Source organism: Arachis hypogaea, chromosome 6, assembly GCF_003086295.3.
Source record: "Arachis hypogaea cultivar Tifrunner chromosome 6, arahy.Tifrunner.gnm2.J5K5, whole genome shotgun sequence".
Classification (NCBI taxonomy): domain Eukaryota; kingdom Viridiplantae; phylum Streptophyta; class Magnoliopsida; order Fabales; family Fabaceae; genus Arachis; species Arachis hypogaea.
The window spans coordinates 3,439,561-3,456,157 of record NC_092041.1 but is presented as its reverse complement, the minus strand read 5'-3'; the positions used below and the strand labels follow the sequence as shown (position 1 = coordinate 3,456,157).

At 34.5% G+C, this 16,597-nt stretch overlaps 2 protein-coding genes, 1 long non-coding RNA gene, 1 other non-coding gene and 1 pseudogene across 4 annotated transcripts; 4 read left to right on the top strand and 1 right to left on the bottom strand.

Moving 5' to 3' along the window:
• Window positions 1–1,245: 1,245 nt before the first annotated feature.
• Window positions 1,246–2,747, top strand: LOC112695389 (transcription factor MYB4). The gene is made up of 3 exons (XM_025747717.2): window positions 1,246–1,606; window positions 1,760–1,889; window positions 2,185–2,747. The coding sequence occupies exons 1-3, from the start codon at window positions 1,474–1,476 to the stop codon at window positions 2,582–2,584; spliced, it is 663 nt and encodes a 220-aa protein (XP_025603502.1). The 5' UTR covers window positions 1,246–1,473; the 3' UTR covers window positions 2,585–2,747.
• Window positions 2,748–2,851: 104 nt separating this feature from the next.
• On the bottom strand, window positions 2,852–2,924 carry TRNAR-CCG (transfer RNA arginine (anticodon CCG)). The gene has a single exon. It is a non-coding gene; the product is annotated as a tRNA-Arg (tRNA).
• A 41-nt stretch (window positions 2,925–2,965) lies between these two features.
• On the top strand, window positions 2,966–6,406 carry LOC112695388 (protein CHLOROPLAST J-LIKE DOMAIN 1, chloroplastic). The gene is made up of 10 exons (XM_025747716.3): window positions 2,966–3,279; window positions 3,348–3,456; window positions 3,546–3,650; window positions 4,008–4,085; window positions 4,738–4,793; window positions 5,014–5,071; window positions 5,188–5,313; window positions 5,425–5,520; window positions 5,931–6,002; window positions 6,136–6,406. The coding sequence occupies exons 1-10, from the start codon at window positions 3,179–3,181 to the stop codon at window positions 6,196–6,198; spliced, it is 864 nt and encodes a 287-aa protein (XP_025603501.1). The 5' UTR covers window positions 2,966–3,178; the 3' UTR covers window positions 6,199–6,406.
• A 487-nt stretch (window positions 6,407–6,893) lies between these two features.
• LOC140173403 (uncharacterized) lies at window positions 6,894–7,492 on the top strand. The gene is made up of 2 exons (XR_011862080.1): window positions 6,894–7,028; window positions 7,253–7,492. It is a non-coding gene; the product is annotated as an uncharacterized lncRNA (long non-coding RNA).
• Window positions 7,493–11,093: 3,601 nt separating this feature from the next.
• On the top strand, window positions 11,094–16,146 carry LOC112695387 (cell division cycle 5-like protein; annotated as a pseudogene).
• The last annotated feature ends 451 nt before the right edge of the window (window positions 16,147–16,597 follow it).

Genomic DNA, 16,597 nt, shown 5'->3' with positions numbered 1-16,597 from the left:
TCTCTTATCATCAAAAGCAAAAAAAAAAAAGAGGAAGGTGACAAAATACAATGATCCTCATATTTACATCCAAACATTATTAATAGGTCAAGATCACGGAATATATTTAAAGATTTTATTTTATTTAAAAAAAAAATTCTAGCCTCTTAAAGATTGATTTAGTTTGGATTTTTATTTTTTATTTTTATTTTTAAGATTTTATAAAAAAATTTAAAAAGAGAAGGTAAAAACAAAAAGATATGATTGAATTATTTTTCTTTACAAATTTTTCAAAAGCAAAAAATATTAAAAAATAAAAATAAAAAAATACAAACTAAATACATTCTATTAATATTTTGTCTGTGTATTTCTAATGTCTAAGTGTGCCTCGGTTAGGTGAAAAGTGACAACCAACAGGCAACAGAATATGACTCCTTGTCTCCTTGTTAGTAATATATACATATCGTAAAGACGTGATAAGAATTTTGATTTAACTTTTAAAATATTTTGATATTATAATTTTAGATAAGTCAATCAGTTGTATAAAATTTTTACAAAATAAATGATTTTATTATTTATATATTATTATAATTTCATGTTTTACGTATTTAATTTATTCTTTCGATTTTATTTAAAATTTTAATTTTTTTACGAAATTTGTTATTTATTTATAAATTTAATTTTAATATATTAATAATATAAAATATTTTATATTATCGTATTATTATATTTATTTTTTTAATCATCATTTATTCATGTAATTAATATAAAAAATTAATTATTTTTATTAATATAATATTATGCATTAGATATACTATAAAACTAGTTTACGCTAACGCATCAAAATTAAATTTTTTATCCATTCGTTCATATTTTGCTTAAATTACACTGAAGTCCTTGAAGATTTTAATTTTATTGTAAACGGGTTAGCCGAAAACCATTTGAAGGTTGAAGAAGATAATGGAAGGGGGCGGCAGAGAACAGTGGTAAGAGGATTGAAGGCGCATACTACTTTTGACCTCTTTGTCCATTAAAATCATTACTTTAAAGGCTCTACAGGAATCCCATGTTTCGAAGAGAAGCAACCTCGAAGCTAAGGTTGGAGCCTACAACAAAGTAGTATTGTGTTATATACTATGTATTAAATTAAATTAAAACGTTTCAAAAGTCATTATATTTAATATTTATATATAAAAATAACTATGACATTCATATTCACATGGCCCATCTCTATTATAAATTTGTTATCACATGACCATTTGATTTGCTCAATTTCAACTGGGCGTGCTTTGAAGGAAAACAAGTGCTATTGGAAAAAAAAAAACACAAATGGAATAATAATGATATCACTGTCAAACACTTTAGCATTGAAACACAAAGCTATATAGTATTTAACTATATTTATAGCTAAGAGGTGAAGCTACCTTGAAAGAGTTTAAGCTAACAAAGAAACAAAGGAGAATTGAATTGAAGTTTCTAGTTAAGCAGTGAAAAATGGCAAAAACTCCTTGTTGTGAGAGAATGGGTTTGAAGAAGGGACCCTGGACTGCTGAAGAAGATCAGATATTGATATCTTTCATTCATAGATATGGCCATGGAAACTGGCGTGCACTTCCTAAACAAGCTGGTGAGTCTAAATAAATAAATTATGTTGCTATTATTAATCAATATATATATATATCATTGATCATTCACAAGCTTAGTATAATATTTACAATAATATAGCAATAAAGAAACAGAACAAATGCTAAAGGAATATCTAATAATGTGTACTTATTAGGTTTGTTAAGGTGTGGCAAGAGTTGTAGGCTTCGTTGGATAAATTACCTGAGGCCAGATATTAAAAGAGGGAAATTCAGCAAGGAAGAGGAAGAGGCCATTCTCAAACTTCATGCAATTCTTGGAAATAGGTAACAATATTAATAACTTGATGACAAATCTACGTGCATGGTAGTTGATATCACATGTATTACATGTATCATATCGACAAAAAACAATCACTCCAAACAGTCTAAACTTGTCTTATTTAATATTTATTTATTACAAGATGTATTAAATAAAGCTAAAAGTAATAAGTTTTAGCTGTTTTTGGCTACTATTTTTTGTTACCAAATGTTTTCGATCATCAAATGTGATTGAATTTGGTAAAGTCATATAATTAGTAGTGTTAATTAACCATGGTACGGTGTTCATCATGATCATCAGGTGGTCGGCGATTGCAGCAAGATTACCGGGTCGTACAGATAATGAAATAAAGAACTTTTGGCACACTCATTTGAAGAAAAGGATTGAGAAAAGTGAAGTGCACAATAATGGCATCAGTGGTAGTAAATATTCCTCACAAATCATCACCATGCCAAGAGTAGTAGCAGCAATTGCACCAAGTAGTGGTAGTGCTGCTTCTAGCTTCAATGATGGTTTATCCTCAACCTCAAGGAATAGATCAAGTTCATCACCAAATATTATTGCAGGACCAGGATTTTGCAGTGCAATAACATCCTCTTCAGGTGAAACCATGGGAAATCATAACGATGGTTCCATTCAGCTCAGTGAAGAGATGGAATTTTGGTACAATATATTCATCAAATCAGGACAGCTATCTTAAAGGGCATGTGGATTTAATGTAGGATAGATTACTACATGATATGTTTGTGTCTTATTCCTAGATTTTTCTTATGTTTGTGTACAAAATTTATATCCACTTTGCTAATGCAAATTGGCAGAGGGAAAATAAATATGAATGGATGAAAAGAAAGGAATTTGTAACAGCTTTTGCCTTGTCTAAAAATACTTACTAACTGTGGTGATTAGCCAAAGTTACTGCAATGTAAAGAAGAAAGCGAGATTTAACAATTGAACATTAAAAAAGAAGCGTTCACGGTGGGACTCGAACCCACAATCTCCCGCTCCGGAGGCGAGCGCCTTATCCATTAGGCCACGCGAACAAGTTGATACCTTTTTAGCATGTTAAAATATTTTTACTAACAAACATTTGACACATTTGGTACCCTCAACATGTTTTGTTTTGCTTTTTTTTTTTTTTAATTCCCTCAGCGAGTCAGTTAGTTGCCAGAGCTTAGGCAATAATAAATCGCAGTAAATGGAGAAAGAGAAAAAGCAAGCAGATGAAAATGGTAAAACCCTATAAAACTCTGGGCTTTGTGGTTCGATAGCATTAGCATTTAGCAGTTTGCAGAAAATGGCTTCGGCAGTCTCCAACGCACTTTTCCCTAATCAATTGACTCTCTCACACATCCACACTTCCCGCCACAGACCTCAACCCTCTCCCTTTCTTCTCAGGTTTCTCTCTCTTCTTCTTCTTCGCTGATATATTTTCTTTTTTATTGTTTTCTGAAATGAATTTTCAGGTTCCACAATACATGGAGTACCAGGGCCAAGCTTTTCTGTTCTGCTGCTTCTGCAGCTGGAGCTGGAAGTTCCAGCTCCAATCCTGACGGTGACTTCAACCCTTACGAGGTTCAAATCGAATCCCTTTTTATCTCTCTCTCTCTACAGCGTTGAAATTTGAAGCTGAAACTTGCTTAGGTTACGATATTATTGTGCAGGTTCTAGGTGTTAGTCCTATTGAAAGATTTGACATGATCAAGGCTGCATATGCGAAAAAGAAGAAGGAGGCTGAGATTAACGGCGACGAAGCTACTGCTTCCCGGGTAAGATTCCTTCTTTCTCATCCTTTCATTTTGGGGCAAACAATGGTTGTTGGGCATGGAAACTTTCAATGCAGTGGTATTTTATTACGGAGGAATAGTTGATGATATGGCTTTACTCATTTCTTGAACGGCATCCCCTAAGATTTTAATAGAATCCATGTTCCGGGTTAGTAGATTATAACTTGAGCAGTGTTTAATTGTTTAAGGTTGGTCAAAATCTAGATTTCCTAGGGTTACAAAATGAGTTGTTTATTTCTGACTTGTGAAGTTGTTACTGCTCTATTTTGATGTGAGGCTTTCCTTTAAGTTCAATCCACTAACATATGGTATGTTGTGATTTCCAAATGTATAATCCAGTTGGAGAAGGCATATGACAAACTCATGATGGCTCAGTTGACTAATCGGAAAAAGGGTGTGACTTTTGGATCATTTAAGGTAAAGTAGGGTAATCTTTCATTTCTTGGACACTCGACATTGAAGTCATCACTTGATAGTAGTATGAAGACACACAAATATATTGTCTAACACTTAGACTTATTCTTGAGATTGAAGGTACTTCATTAAGTTAAGAGAAAGTATAGGGAACCAACATTAGCCAATTTTAGGTTCTAGAATTTAGTATAAACAATAGTTTTAAAAAAGGTTGGCTAATGTTGGCTGCAGAAAGCTAACATTACTCATAGATTATAGCATTAACAACAAAGAATTCAGGCGTAATTACTAGCACTTGTTTTCTTTCATGTGTGTGATGGGATCCGAGATAGGGTGACCTGATGAAATAACTTCCACTACTACAGTATATTGGTTTTATTCTTAGAACCGTTGATGATTATATGCACATTTTATCTACACAAGCACGATTTCTGCTTTAGCTATGCAATTCTTTTATGCTTGGCATGTGTAGTGGATTTGAAAAGTATCCAACTATCTCCACAAGGAAGTTAATGAAAATGTTTAATTCTCAGTTTCACACACTTTATTTTGTTTAAACTATACATTCTTCTTATATATCTAAATACGTGATCCTAAATTCTACATTTGTGTTTGACCTCCACAAGATCTTATATAACCTCCTAAACAATTACAGGTTTCGAAGGACATCAAGTATGCTGACAAGCAGCCAATTATACCTTGGGGGCCAAGGTTTGATATTGCATCTTATCACTTGTGATTCATGACTTGTTACTGTTGTTGCTGTGTATCTTTCGATACTCATTCTACCATACACCTACGTTAGTGGATCATTCAATATTTGAATTCTTTTCTACTAATCTTGTTGCTTTTCATGGACAAATGATATTTCATTATACTGAACATTTTCTGTAATTTTTTGTTATTCAATTTTCCGTCAATGTAATTTCAGGTTTGCTAAATCAACTACAAATGATACACGCATCAACTTGGCAATATCTGCTGTTTTCGTGAGTAGTAAATGAAGGGTTGATTTTATTTATTCTTTGGGAAATATCATTGCTCAGAATAAGTATTGTGTCTATGCTGTAGTGTTTAATCAGAATTCCTAACCATTTGTCTGCAGACAGCTTGGATCCTTGTTAGGCGGAGTGCTGAATATAAACCTTTGCAATTTTTAGCATTTGCTTTTGTTTATAGGCTATTTGAGAAGTTAAAATCATTTGAATCTCCTGCAACCCGAACATATAATGTGAGTTTGTATCCTAGGCAGAATATTCAATGGAATTATAAAATCTTTTATTTCTGAACAATGTCCAATTTTCAATATAATTGAAATAGTTCAAGTTGGTCTTGGCTACAGGAAGAAGGTGAGGATACCGGAGAAGGCCTGCGTATGGGAAAACGATTGCTTCGATCTCTGGCATTGGTGTTTGGTTGTGTAGCTTTGTCATCTGTGGTAATGTTGATTCATCATATCTTTGGTGTGACAACTTCATCTGTGGTTTATTTATTACATCTGTGGTATAATTTTCAATGTGTATGTGATCGCTGATTTGCACAACTTTTCCTTAAGTCGGACTTCATGTAGTACCATGCTAGGCAAGTTATCGCTTCCAGAAGATTTTGAAGTTCGATGATACCCTAACTAATCCATATTTTTGTGGATTTTTATTTTGATTGATATTCTAATTTCTATCTTCTCTGGGTTGTTCAGTTATTTCAATTTTGTTGTTTAGTAAATTAATATTCAACTCAGTTAACTAGGTTTGAACTTTTCTGTATTAAGAATAATATATGCCTCAACCCTCAAATCATTCAGTTTTCAAATTAAAGATTAAAAAATGCTTTCTACCATTTTTCTTGCAGGGATACACTATCTTTTTGAACATAATTGAGTATGCAGGTGGTTTTATTCCCGCTGCCCTTTACAACAGCCAGGTATGACATTTTTTTTAATATAAAAAGAAGCACCAAAACAGAGTATTTACTTTGTCCGGCTAGAACAGTTTGTCACCGAAATTTCTTATTATCTTGTTGGTAGAAATTGTAACATTGAACTTTATATCTGCAGGAGTTGATAATCACCACTTCATCGGCGGTAATGCTTTATATTTTGGCAACTTATTATAGATAGTGAAGTGGGAAGCTCTCTTGAAGTCGTAGAAACCCTGCATGTAGTGTTATTTTTGGTTTTTATTCTAGTGAGTCAAATTTTGTCAAAAGAAGAAGAATCAAATCATCCTACTTCTGAGTAGAACACGTGAATGAGAGTCAATATTAAGATATGTTACATCTTCGGCTGGGAACTCATTTATTCCTTACTATTGCCTTTTCTGTCTTTCTATTTTCACCCACCAATGCTCTTTCTTTTCCTCTTGGTTCTGTTTATTGGCGATTAATTAGCTTTCCCTTCAAAGCTATGTTACTTGGGGTTTAACATATTTAAAGTTTAGGGATAGATTTTGAAGTGTTAATATATAGAGTATATACCCTGTACTATTTATTTGAAGGACAAAGTTCCCCCTAACAATTCTAGAGTACCTAATCGGTCCCCGCCCATTAAAGATTTTGGTCAAATTAGTCCCCGAAACCGGTTACCAAACAGTTCTGCTGATATGTCAATTAAATAAGTGATGTGTCAGATACATAGAAATGATTTAAAAAATATATGGACTAAAAAATCCTTTCTTGAATTTTTTTATGTTTATTTTTGTTTCAATTAACTTTTATTTTTATTATTTTATAATATTTATCATCTCTTTTCTTCCCTTTCTCGACACACCATCAACCACCAAAAGTGCATCAAAAACACCATTTCCTCTACTCAAAATTTTCAGTCTCAAATACAAATAGAAACAGTGGAGTAGGTGTAGGGAAGACGGGTGGAGCACCACGGTTATTCTCCTTCCCTGAGGTTCGATTGGGTGCTCAAGACCTTCTCCTTTTCAGTTTGGGATTTTTAAGGTGAATTTGACTCCATCTTTGAACTTGAGATTTTGGATTCCATCGTAATTCCCCCGGCTGGATTTTGAAGAATAGGCAATGATTAGGGATGTTTCATTGACCCAATTGTATTCTCAATAAAGTTTCAATCTTGAATTGTATTTTATGTGTGTGGCAGTGTGGGTGAGTGAATGTCTTGTGTGGATTCCAATTTGAGGCCACACTGAAAATGAAAAATTTTCCAGAAAGTTTTGGAGATTGGAGATTGAAGAATGAGAGAAGGGGGGCTGTTTGGCTTGGTAAAGAATTAAAATGGAAAGAAAAGCTAAGGGCACTAGATCGGAGAAGCAAGGATACCTGAGGCCAAGGAAGTTTATCTTCATGCCTTTTATGTTTAATCTTGTTCATTAAGCTTGGTGTCGTGCATGTTGAATAAAATCTTCTTGTTGATTACTTTTAGTTCATTAGGAGTGCTGTTAGTTGTTTGTTTTGGATTGTATTCCCACTCCCTGCTTGGATTTGTGAGTACTAACTATCGTAAAAAAAATTGAGAGGGGGGTGTGCAGAAGGGGAAGAGATGAGGTGAGGAGACGACATCATTTTGAAGATGCAGGGGGCAATTAGTTATTTTTAGAATGAGACAAATCCATGTGGACACCTTACCTAATACATCAGCAGGAGATTTATTGCCAACTGGTTATAGGGACTAGATTGAGCAAAAATACAAAGCTGGTTGGGAACTGACATTGGATTTTAGAATGGTTGGGGGGGTAATGTCTTTTGAGAAAATAGTTAGAGACCGAAAAACGTATTAACTCTAATATATATTGAACTTATTTATAAGAAATATTTTCACACACTAATCAAATACATTCTAAGTTAAAATGAGTTTTCAGTAAATTGTAAAATTATGTTTTTGGGTCTTTGCATTTTTGTTTCTGTATCCTTCTAAATTTTAGTTGTTATTATAACTTATAATAATGGGCTTTAACTTAATGGAAGGATACTTGAATAGTGACCCCTTAAACATAAATGAATTAGTTGAGTAAATCTCTATAGTAGTCCCTGAGATTCGTGTAAATACTCAATGCAGTCCTCAAGATCTCAATTTCTCCATTGTAGTTCTCTAGATAGAGCTCTGAGTACTCATAGTGGTCTCTAGGCATATTTCTGGTGATGAATCATCACTGGAACATTGACGTGGCGACGTTTTGCCACGCTGGAGGGCTCATATGGTTAGCTGAGTTGGCTAATTTTCAATTTGTACCCATGTTGGTCCTTCATATAACCCTAAATTCCCAAATTTTCATAAAGTTTATCTCTTCTTCTCGTTCATCGCCCTCTTCTCATTCTTTCGTCTGGGGCTCTTGCTCATGTCGATGATGGTGGTGGTAGCAGAGTAGATTAGAGCTTCATGACATTGTCAGACAATTTGCTCTCCTGGTTTATATAACCATGATTTCTGTTTTGGAAGCACTCTCTGCAATTGTCTTGGTTGATCATGATATGGAGAACCCCAGCTGTGCTGGTTACCCTTTACTTTGTTGTGTTTTTCATCATGGAAGGGGGGTTTACGTCAGTGCTGTTTTCACTAAATTTTCTCAAGGTGGATGGATTCTTTTTGCCATATCATTCTTCCGTCTAGGCTCTTGCTCATGAGAAGAGAGCGATGAACAAGAAAAGATAAACTTTATGAAAATTTGGGAATTTAGGGTTAAATATAATGGGAGAAACCAACATGGGTACAAATTGGAAATTAGCCAGCTTAGCTAGCCGTTGGAGCCTTCCAGCGTGGCAAAACGTCGCTACGTTAGCGCTCTGGTGATGACTCATCACCAAAAATATGTCCAGGGACCACTATAAGTACTCGGAGCTCTATCTGAAGGACTACAATGGAGAAATTGGGATATTGAGAATTGCATTGAGTATTTACGTGAATCTCAAGAATTATTATAGGGATTTATTCTGAATTAGCCATATAGGTCTTAGACAAATTAGTCATATACTTGATATGATTGAACCCTCAGAAATTAGAACATAAAAAATAAGAGTAATATCCAAATCAATTTACGAGAACTATTTAGTCAAATACTTTAGTACTCAATAAATTTTAATCTAATCAATTTTTAAATTTTTTTTGTTAGACAAATTAGTTTCTCTATCAGATTATTTTTCTAAATAAAGAGGCTGATCTTAGAATTTTAAAAATTTTTAGAAACTAATATTTCTTTATTAAATAAATGACAAGGATTGATTTGTTTATCAAAATTTGATATAAAAATTGATATGTCTAATAAAATAGAAAGTTAAAAACTGATTTGATCATTAAATTTTCTTTTGGTATTAAAACAGGACTAAAGTCGGAAAAAAAATTTAACTACAAATGATTCAGGGTAAGAGGAAATTTTTTAATTTTAGTGGAAGTTTATCCTAAAATAAAAAATTCTTCTCTAATTTTATGCTCTTTTTAGTAAGGAGGGGTGGCAAACGGGTTGTCCGTCCCACCAAAAGACCGCCATTGAGTGGGTTGGTCCGCCTCGCGCCCGCCTAGTAAGGCGGTTTCGAATTTCTTCCCCACCCCACCTAACGGCGAGTTAGTGGGTTGGCAGATTAAGTCTACCAATTCTATTTTTTTTATATAATTTTTTATTAATAAATCATTAAATATTAAACGATATATATAATTTCACAGCAATACAAATATAATCAGGTTACAAATATGTTTAGGCCATATTAAAATTCTTTAGCACAAGTATGTTTAGGCTCATAGGTATTTAAGTAAAGAGATTTTTTTCATTGGATCTTGCCCTAGTGAATTATTTTGATTTGAAGAATTTGGCTATTATGAATACAAGAAGATGTATTAGTATGATCCAAAAACTTTTAGTATGGAAGTAGGTCTACATCCTATATAGAGAGACAAAAAAATTAAAGAAATGTGTAACAAGAAAACATACTTGTGTTAGAGAATTTTAATACGGCCTAAACATATTTGTATTGTTGTGATTATATTTGCATTGTTTATGTTTACACTGTTGTGAACTTGTGATTATATTTGTAATCTTGTGAGGATAATTACATACCTGTCACTATGTTTGTGTATGACAAGCGACTATGAAGTAGTATTGGAATTATGTGTATAAAATTTGGTTTCGGAGAGATGGAAGAGTTTATCTGACTGTTAAATAAAATGAGTAGAGGCCTATTTGCCTAATATGTGATTTTTTGGAGACCTATATGTTTGATAAATGGTTTGCTTAAGAGGGACTGAATTATCCTAGTTTAACACGTGGCGCTTAACGGCTGAGTTACCAACTTGATTCACATGTCATATTGTTCCGTTAATGCTTAATAGAGCAGTGTCAAAAAGGACCAATTCCTCTTACGCCAAAAAATGTTAAGGACCAATTATATAATTCATTTTTGTTAAGGACCAAAACATCCACTTTACAAATTTTTGGGAATCAATTTGAATAAATACTCCATTTTTTATGATTAAATTTTTTTTTGATAAATTATGATTAAAATTTGTTAAGGATTTCATCGTCTAACTTTGACTTAAAAAAAAAAGAGGAGCTATTACTAAAAATAAAAAGGAGCTATTACGATTTTAGTTAGACGATGTTTTTTTAACTCAAAATAAAAAGGAGCTATTACTAAAGAAAGTGGGCCGAGTCCAAGAGGCCCAACTATAGACAAGGCGGATTAACAATGTATAGGGCCCATATAACCTGAGCGGGTTGTATCTATAGGATTTTATCCGTTATTTATTTTTTTTTAAACTATGAGGGTGATTCCATGTCCAAAAAAAAACTATTAAGTGATTCTCTCCCATTGGGAGAAGAAGAAGAAGAACAAGGAAGGGCTTCCAATTCCCACATGAATAAATTAATAATAAAATATTATTTCGAAAGATAACGAGATTGTTAACAAAAAAAAAATTCAACCAATTTCTGATAATTATTTGGAAAGAATCACAAGATTTTTGTGCTAAAAAAAATTCAGTTGTTTTTTTTGTACAAAAATTAATCAATCCCAAAGAAAATTTTTTTTGAAGTAATGGCAGGGCGAATGGGATATTCACTCGGTAAATTAAAATCCTTCATTTTTCTGATTTTTATCTATGCCTGCTGCAGTGCTGCCTTCTCCTTCTTCTTTCTCATCTTCTTCATCATTAATCAAGTGGGGCTTGTGAAACACAAAAGGGCGCAAAATGAGGATTATGATAAAGGGCGGTGTTTGGAAGAACACCGAAGATGAAATCCTCAAAGCTGCTGTTATGAAATACGGCAAGAACCAATGGGCTCGCATTTCTTCCCTCCTCGTCCGCAACTCCGCCAAGCAATGCAAGGCTCGCTGGTACGAGTGGCTCGATCCTTCCATCAAAAAGGTCCCTTCTTTAATCCTCAACTTTTGTTTCTTTATTTTATTCTCCCTCCTGGGATTTAAACCATGCACAAATTGTTTATCTTTTGTTGCTCTTTTTTACGTTGTATTACGTAAATTGTAACTTATGGTGTGTATGTTGGACTCAGATGAGAAATTGCTTCATCTTGCGAAGCTTATGCCAACGTAGTGGAGAACAATTGCTCCCATTGTTGGACGTACCCCTTCCCAGTGCCTCGAGCGCTATCAGAAGCTCCTCGATGCGGCTTCTGTTAAGGATGACAACTATGAGCCTGGTGACGACCCTGGAAAGTTGCGTCCCGGCGAGATTGATCCCAATCCTGAGTCAAAGCCTGCACGTCCGGATCCTGTTGACATGGATGAGGATGAAAAGGAGATGCTTTCTGAGGCTCGAGCTCGGTTGGACAATACGAAAGGAAAGAAGGCGAAAAGGAAAGCCAGGGAGAAACAGCTCGAGGAAGCCAGGAGGCTTGCTTCTTTGCAGAAAAAGAGAGAACTGAAGGCTGCGGGAATTGATGTCAGGCAGCGCAGGAGGAAACGGAAAGGAATCCCTTTGAAAAGAGGCCTCCTTCGGGGTTTTTCGATGTTACTGATGAGGACAGACCAGTGGAACAGCCCCAGTTCCCTACTACAATTGAAGAACTTGAGGGAAAAAGAAGGATTGATGTCGAGGCACGGTTAAGGAAGCAAGGCATTGCAAAAAATAAAATTGCACAAAAGCAAGATGCACCGTCCGCTATTCTGCATGCCAACAAGCTGAATGACCCTGAAGCTGTTCGAAAGAGGTCATTACTTATTCTTCCACCACCTCAGATTTCTGACCATGAGTTGGATGAAATTGCGAAATTGGGTTATGCCAGTGACCTTGCAGGGAGTGAGGAATTTGCAAAAGGTAAGAGCACGGCTAATTATGCACTGACCCCAGACAAAGGAATGACTCCTTTAAGGACTCCTCAGAGAACACCAGTCGGTAAGGGCGATGCTATCATGATGGAGGCTGAAAATCTGGCTAGGTTGAGGGAGTCTCAGACACCATTATTAGGAGGAGAGAACCCAGAGTTGCATCCTTCAGAATTTTCCGGAGTCACTCCTAAGAAAAAAGGAAATTCAGACTCCAAATCCGATGCTGACTCCCTCTGCAACTCCTGGAGGTGCAGGTCTTACTCCTAGAAGTGGTTTGACTCCAGCAAGGGATGGGTATTCTTTCAGCATGACTCCAAAGGGAACTCCTCTCAGAATTCCTCTCAGGGATGAACTACATATTAATGAGGGCATGGATATGCGTGAAACTGCAAAAACATGAGTTAGCTGATATGAAACGAAGTTTGCGCTCAGGTTTAAGCAGCCTTCCCCATCCCAAAAATCAGTACCAAATCGTGATGCAACCGGTTCCCGAAGATGCAGAAGAACTGGAGGAGAAGATTGAAGAGGATATGTCTGACAGAATTGCCAGAGAAAAGGCAGAAGAAGAGGCAAGGCAGCAGGCATTACTTAAAAAACGATCAAAAGTCCTTCAAAGAGGACTTCCTAGGCCTCCTGAAGCATCTTTGGAGCTTATTAAAAATTCCCTCGTGAGAGCTGATGGGGACAAGAGTTCCTTTGTTCCACCAACCTCTATTGAGCAAGCTGATGAGTTGATAATAAAGGAGCTTCTAACCTTACCAGAGCACGACAATGCTAAGTATCCACTTGATGAGATGGTGAATAAGGAGAAAAACAAAGGAACCAAGCGTGCAATAAATGAGCCGATTGTCTCTGTGATAGAAGATTTTCAGGAAGATGAGATTAAAGTTGTATGTGTTACTGATGTATCTGCGTACCTTGTTTCTTTCTTTAATTTCCATTTTTATGGTTTGTTGTCAGTTCTGTTTGCATATGCTAGAAGCTTGGCCACCTTTAGATAGTAAACAAATGATGTGATTTCGCAAGTATAGGATTAAACGTTTTGGGGCTTCCTTGTAAGCAGAGTTGATAATGTCATTTTTGCATGTTATTTATTCATATTTTGTCCTTGGCAGGCCGATCAGTAGATAAAGCAAGAGGCACAGTAGTTCATGTGGCAATGGGGCACAAAAGTGAATTCCTTTGATGAATTTGTTGAAGCACATACAACTTGCATTAATGATCTTATGTACTTTCCCACTCGTAATGCCTATGGTCTATCAAGTGTTGCTGGAAACTTGGAGAAGCTAGCAGCTTTACAGAATGAATTTGAAAATGTGAGAAGCAAGTTGGATGATGGTAAAGAGAAGATTGCCTTGAGAAGAAGGTGACAGTACTCACTCAAGGCTTATTGCTATGTTTCTCTTTCTTTCAGTATTGGTATCTGGTGATGCTGGTGACTAATTTTAGGTGTATAGTTCCTTGGTTTCCGGCTGGTAGTCTTGTGGATTTTCTTGTTTACACATTGGCTTGCAGGTGATATTATTGAGATGCTAGAATCTTGTTGTTTGTTCAGTTCTTTAAAGTTGGTTGTAAATGAAGGTGTGTTTAGGAAAAAATCATTTTTCAAGTTATGTTTTTTTAAAAGATCTTATAGAAAAATAAAAGTAATTTTATGTTTGGATATTTCATATAGAAAGATTTTTTTATCTATCAATTATGTTTAGGTATAACAATATAAAAATACTTTTTTGTTTATTTATTATGCAAAAAATATAATTTTTTTAAGGAAAAAACTTTTAAAAAAATATGTAAATTATAGCTTTGAAAAGAAATTTTTTTATTTTTCTAATACTTTTATTTTTATTATTAAAAATTTACTAAACACGTTAAAAAAATTTTTTTAATCAACTTAATGGCACCGAAACAAACTATTGTAGGAATTCAACTAACGGGGAAAGTGGTGTGCGAACACACTTTCACCCAAACTAGTGCTTTCATACTCACTATACACATGTTCATATCTGATATTAGATATATAAAAAAACTTTATTTCAAAGAAATGTTTTTATGTAGAAGGTATTTTATTTTTAGGTGCATGATATTCAAATTTATTTTGAACCTTTCTCTGTTGGATTGTTTTGGGCTCATACCTCTTGGTACAATTTGGTACAATTTGCTTTAATTTATGCAACTAAAAGCACATTGACTGCATTTGGTTTTAAAAACAAAACAAGACAGAATACTAAAAGATACAAAAGACAGAAACACAAAAATTAGTATTATTGTATTTTATTTGGTGATAAACTAGAATAAATTATGAAAATTTAATTATTCTTTTTTTTCATACAAAAAATTTGTGAAGAAAGATATAATAATAAAAAATATAATTATGAAAATTAATAAAAATAATGAAAGAAAAATGAAAAATAAGTTGTGTCTCTTATTAGTGTTTTTATGTTCTTTTTGTTCGGAAAGACAATATATATTAATTTGGTGTCTCTGGACACAATGTCTCTATGCATTTTCTATCTGCTAAATATGATTGTGTCTTTGTGTCCCTGATCTCAGTGTCCCGTAAACAAACAAACACAGCCATTGTGTCCTAACTCAGTCTATTTAAAGACATTATTCTTTTCCCCCTCAAGAATCTAAAATTTTATCCAAAAATAGAATATGTATCTTTTCTTTGTACCACTTGACTGCTTGTCGGTACTGAATTTTGAACGTCATAATCTGGCTTTCGAGTTTTCAGATGAGGGCAAAAAGAAGTCTTTGGCCACTTTTAAGCAGATGGATATAGCTGTAACAGAATTGGAGTGCTTCCAAGCTTTACAAAAGCAGGAGCAGTTAGCAGCATCACACAGGATTAACAATCTATGGTCAGAAGTACAGAAGCAAAAGGAACTTGAGAAAACCTCACAACAGAATTATGGGGATCTTATAGCAGAGCTGGAAAGGATACAAATGGTCATGGAACAGTGTAGGACACAAGCACAAAAACAAGAAATTGTAGCAAAGAATCATGAGCTTGAGTGTATTGAGAATGCAGCTGATGAAATTAATGCCCAGGGCACAGAGAACTGTAATGGTTTTCCCTGCCTAGTTAACGATGAAGGTGCTACGTCTTCGGACCAGCCAGCAGACGTTGTACCTGACAATGCCACTCTGAAATCCAAAAATGGTGTGGATATGGAGTCCTGCGAGGAGCGGACGACACATGACACACATACTAAATTGGCAGATGCACTTACTGTAGAGGATAATTGCAAAGGTGGTATAAGATAACATTAACAACTCTGAATCTTGTTTCGAGAACAGACACTAGTGGTTTTATAGACATTGACTATTTGGATAGGATGTAAGCTGTAAACCAATGTGATAACAGCACCCAAGAAACCACTGGAAATGGATCCTCTCAATTTTTTTTAACAATTAAGGGAGTAAAGTGTGATTTTCCACTATTAATTTTATAAGTGGGACTAAAAATAAATATGAAAGAGAGAACAATGAAGGGCTAGAGATCATACTTTGCATTCTCCATTTTTTTTAACAATTGAGAGGATCTATTTCTGAAACCACTCCACTTGATGAGGGAGATAGGATTGAAGTTGTGGCAGATAGAGGAGAGGATATTTTTTAGGCTGGAGTCTCCATCACCAAGTTCAAACGTTGAGGTTTGGGTGTTGTTGCAGAATCCAGATTCAGTGGAGTCATTAACCTGTGTTTATTGGACGCTCACTCTAAAATTTTGCAACATAACATTAGTGACGTAGGCAAGTTCTTCAATGGGGAGAAGAATATAATGTACTTTGATGGATCGTGGGGTCAATATATAATTTACAGAAAATTAATGGTGCGTTAAAAATTTTAGAAATTTTATTTCTCCCGTATAGAAATCTCGGATTTGAGCCTTTTTCCTGATGTATGTGAGAACAAAATTCAAATTTTAAATAATAATTAATATAAGTATCAAATGGTTGTATAACAAATTTTAAAAATAGCATCTTCAGATGGAAAATTTTTTAAAGAGGTCCATGGAAGAATTTGAACCCTAAACACTTGTTTAAGTGAATTTTTGAGTTAACTACTAGACCAATCCAATTTAATTGGTTCCTAAAGTTTTAATTGTCTTATTTACATCCAAAAAAGTTTTAATTAGTTTCAATCAAGTCCTGCCATCAAGTCATAGTAAAATAAGTAACGACGTATCCTACATGGCCAATGTGGCACACACGATGGACTTTACTATTGGAGGCAAGAAAATCCTAAAAAAAAAAAAGAAATTAGTATCAATAACA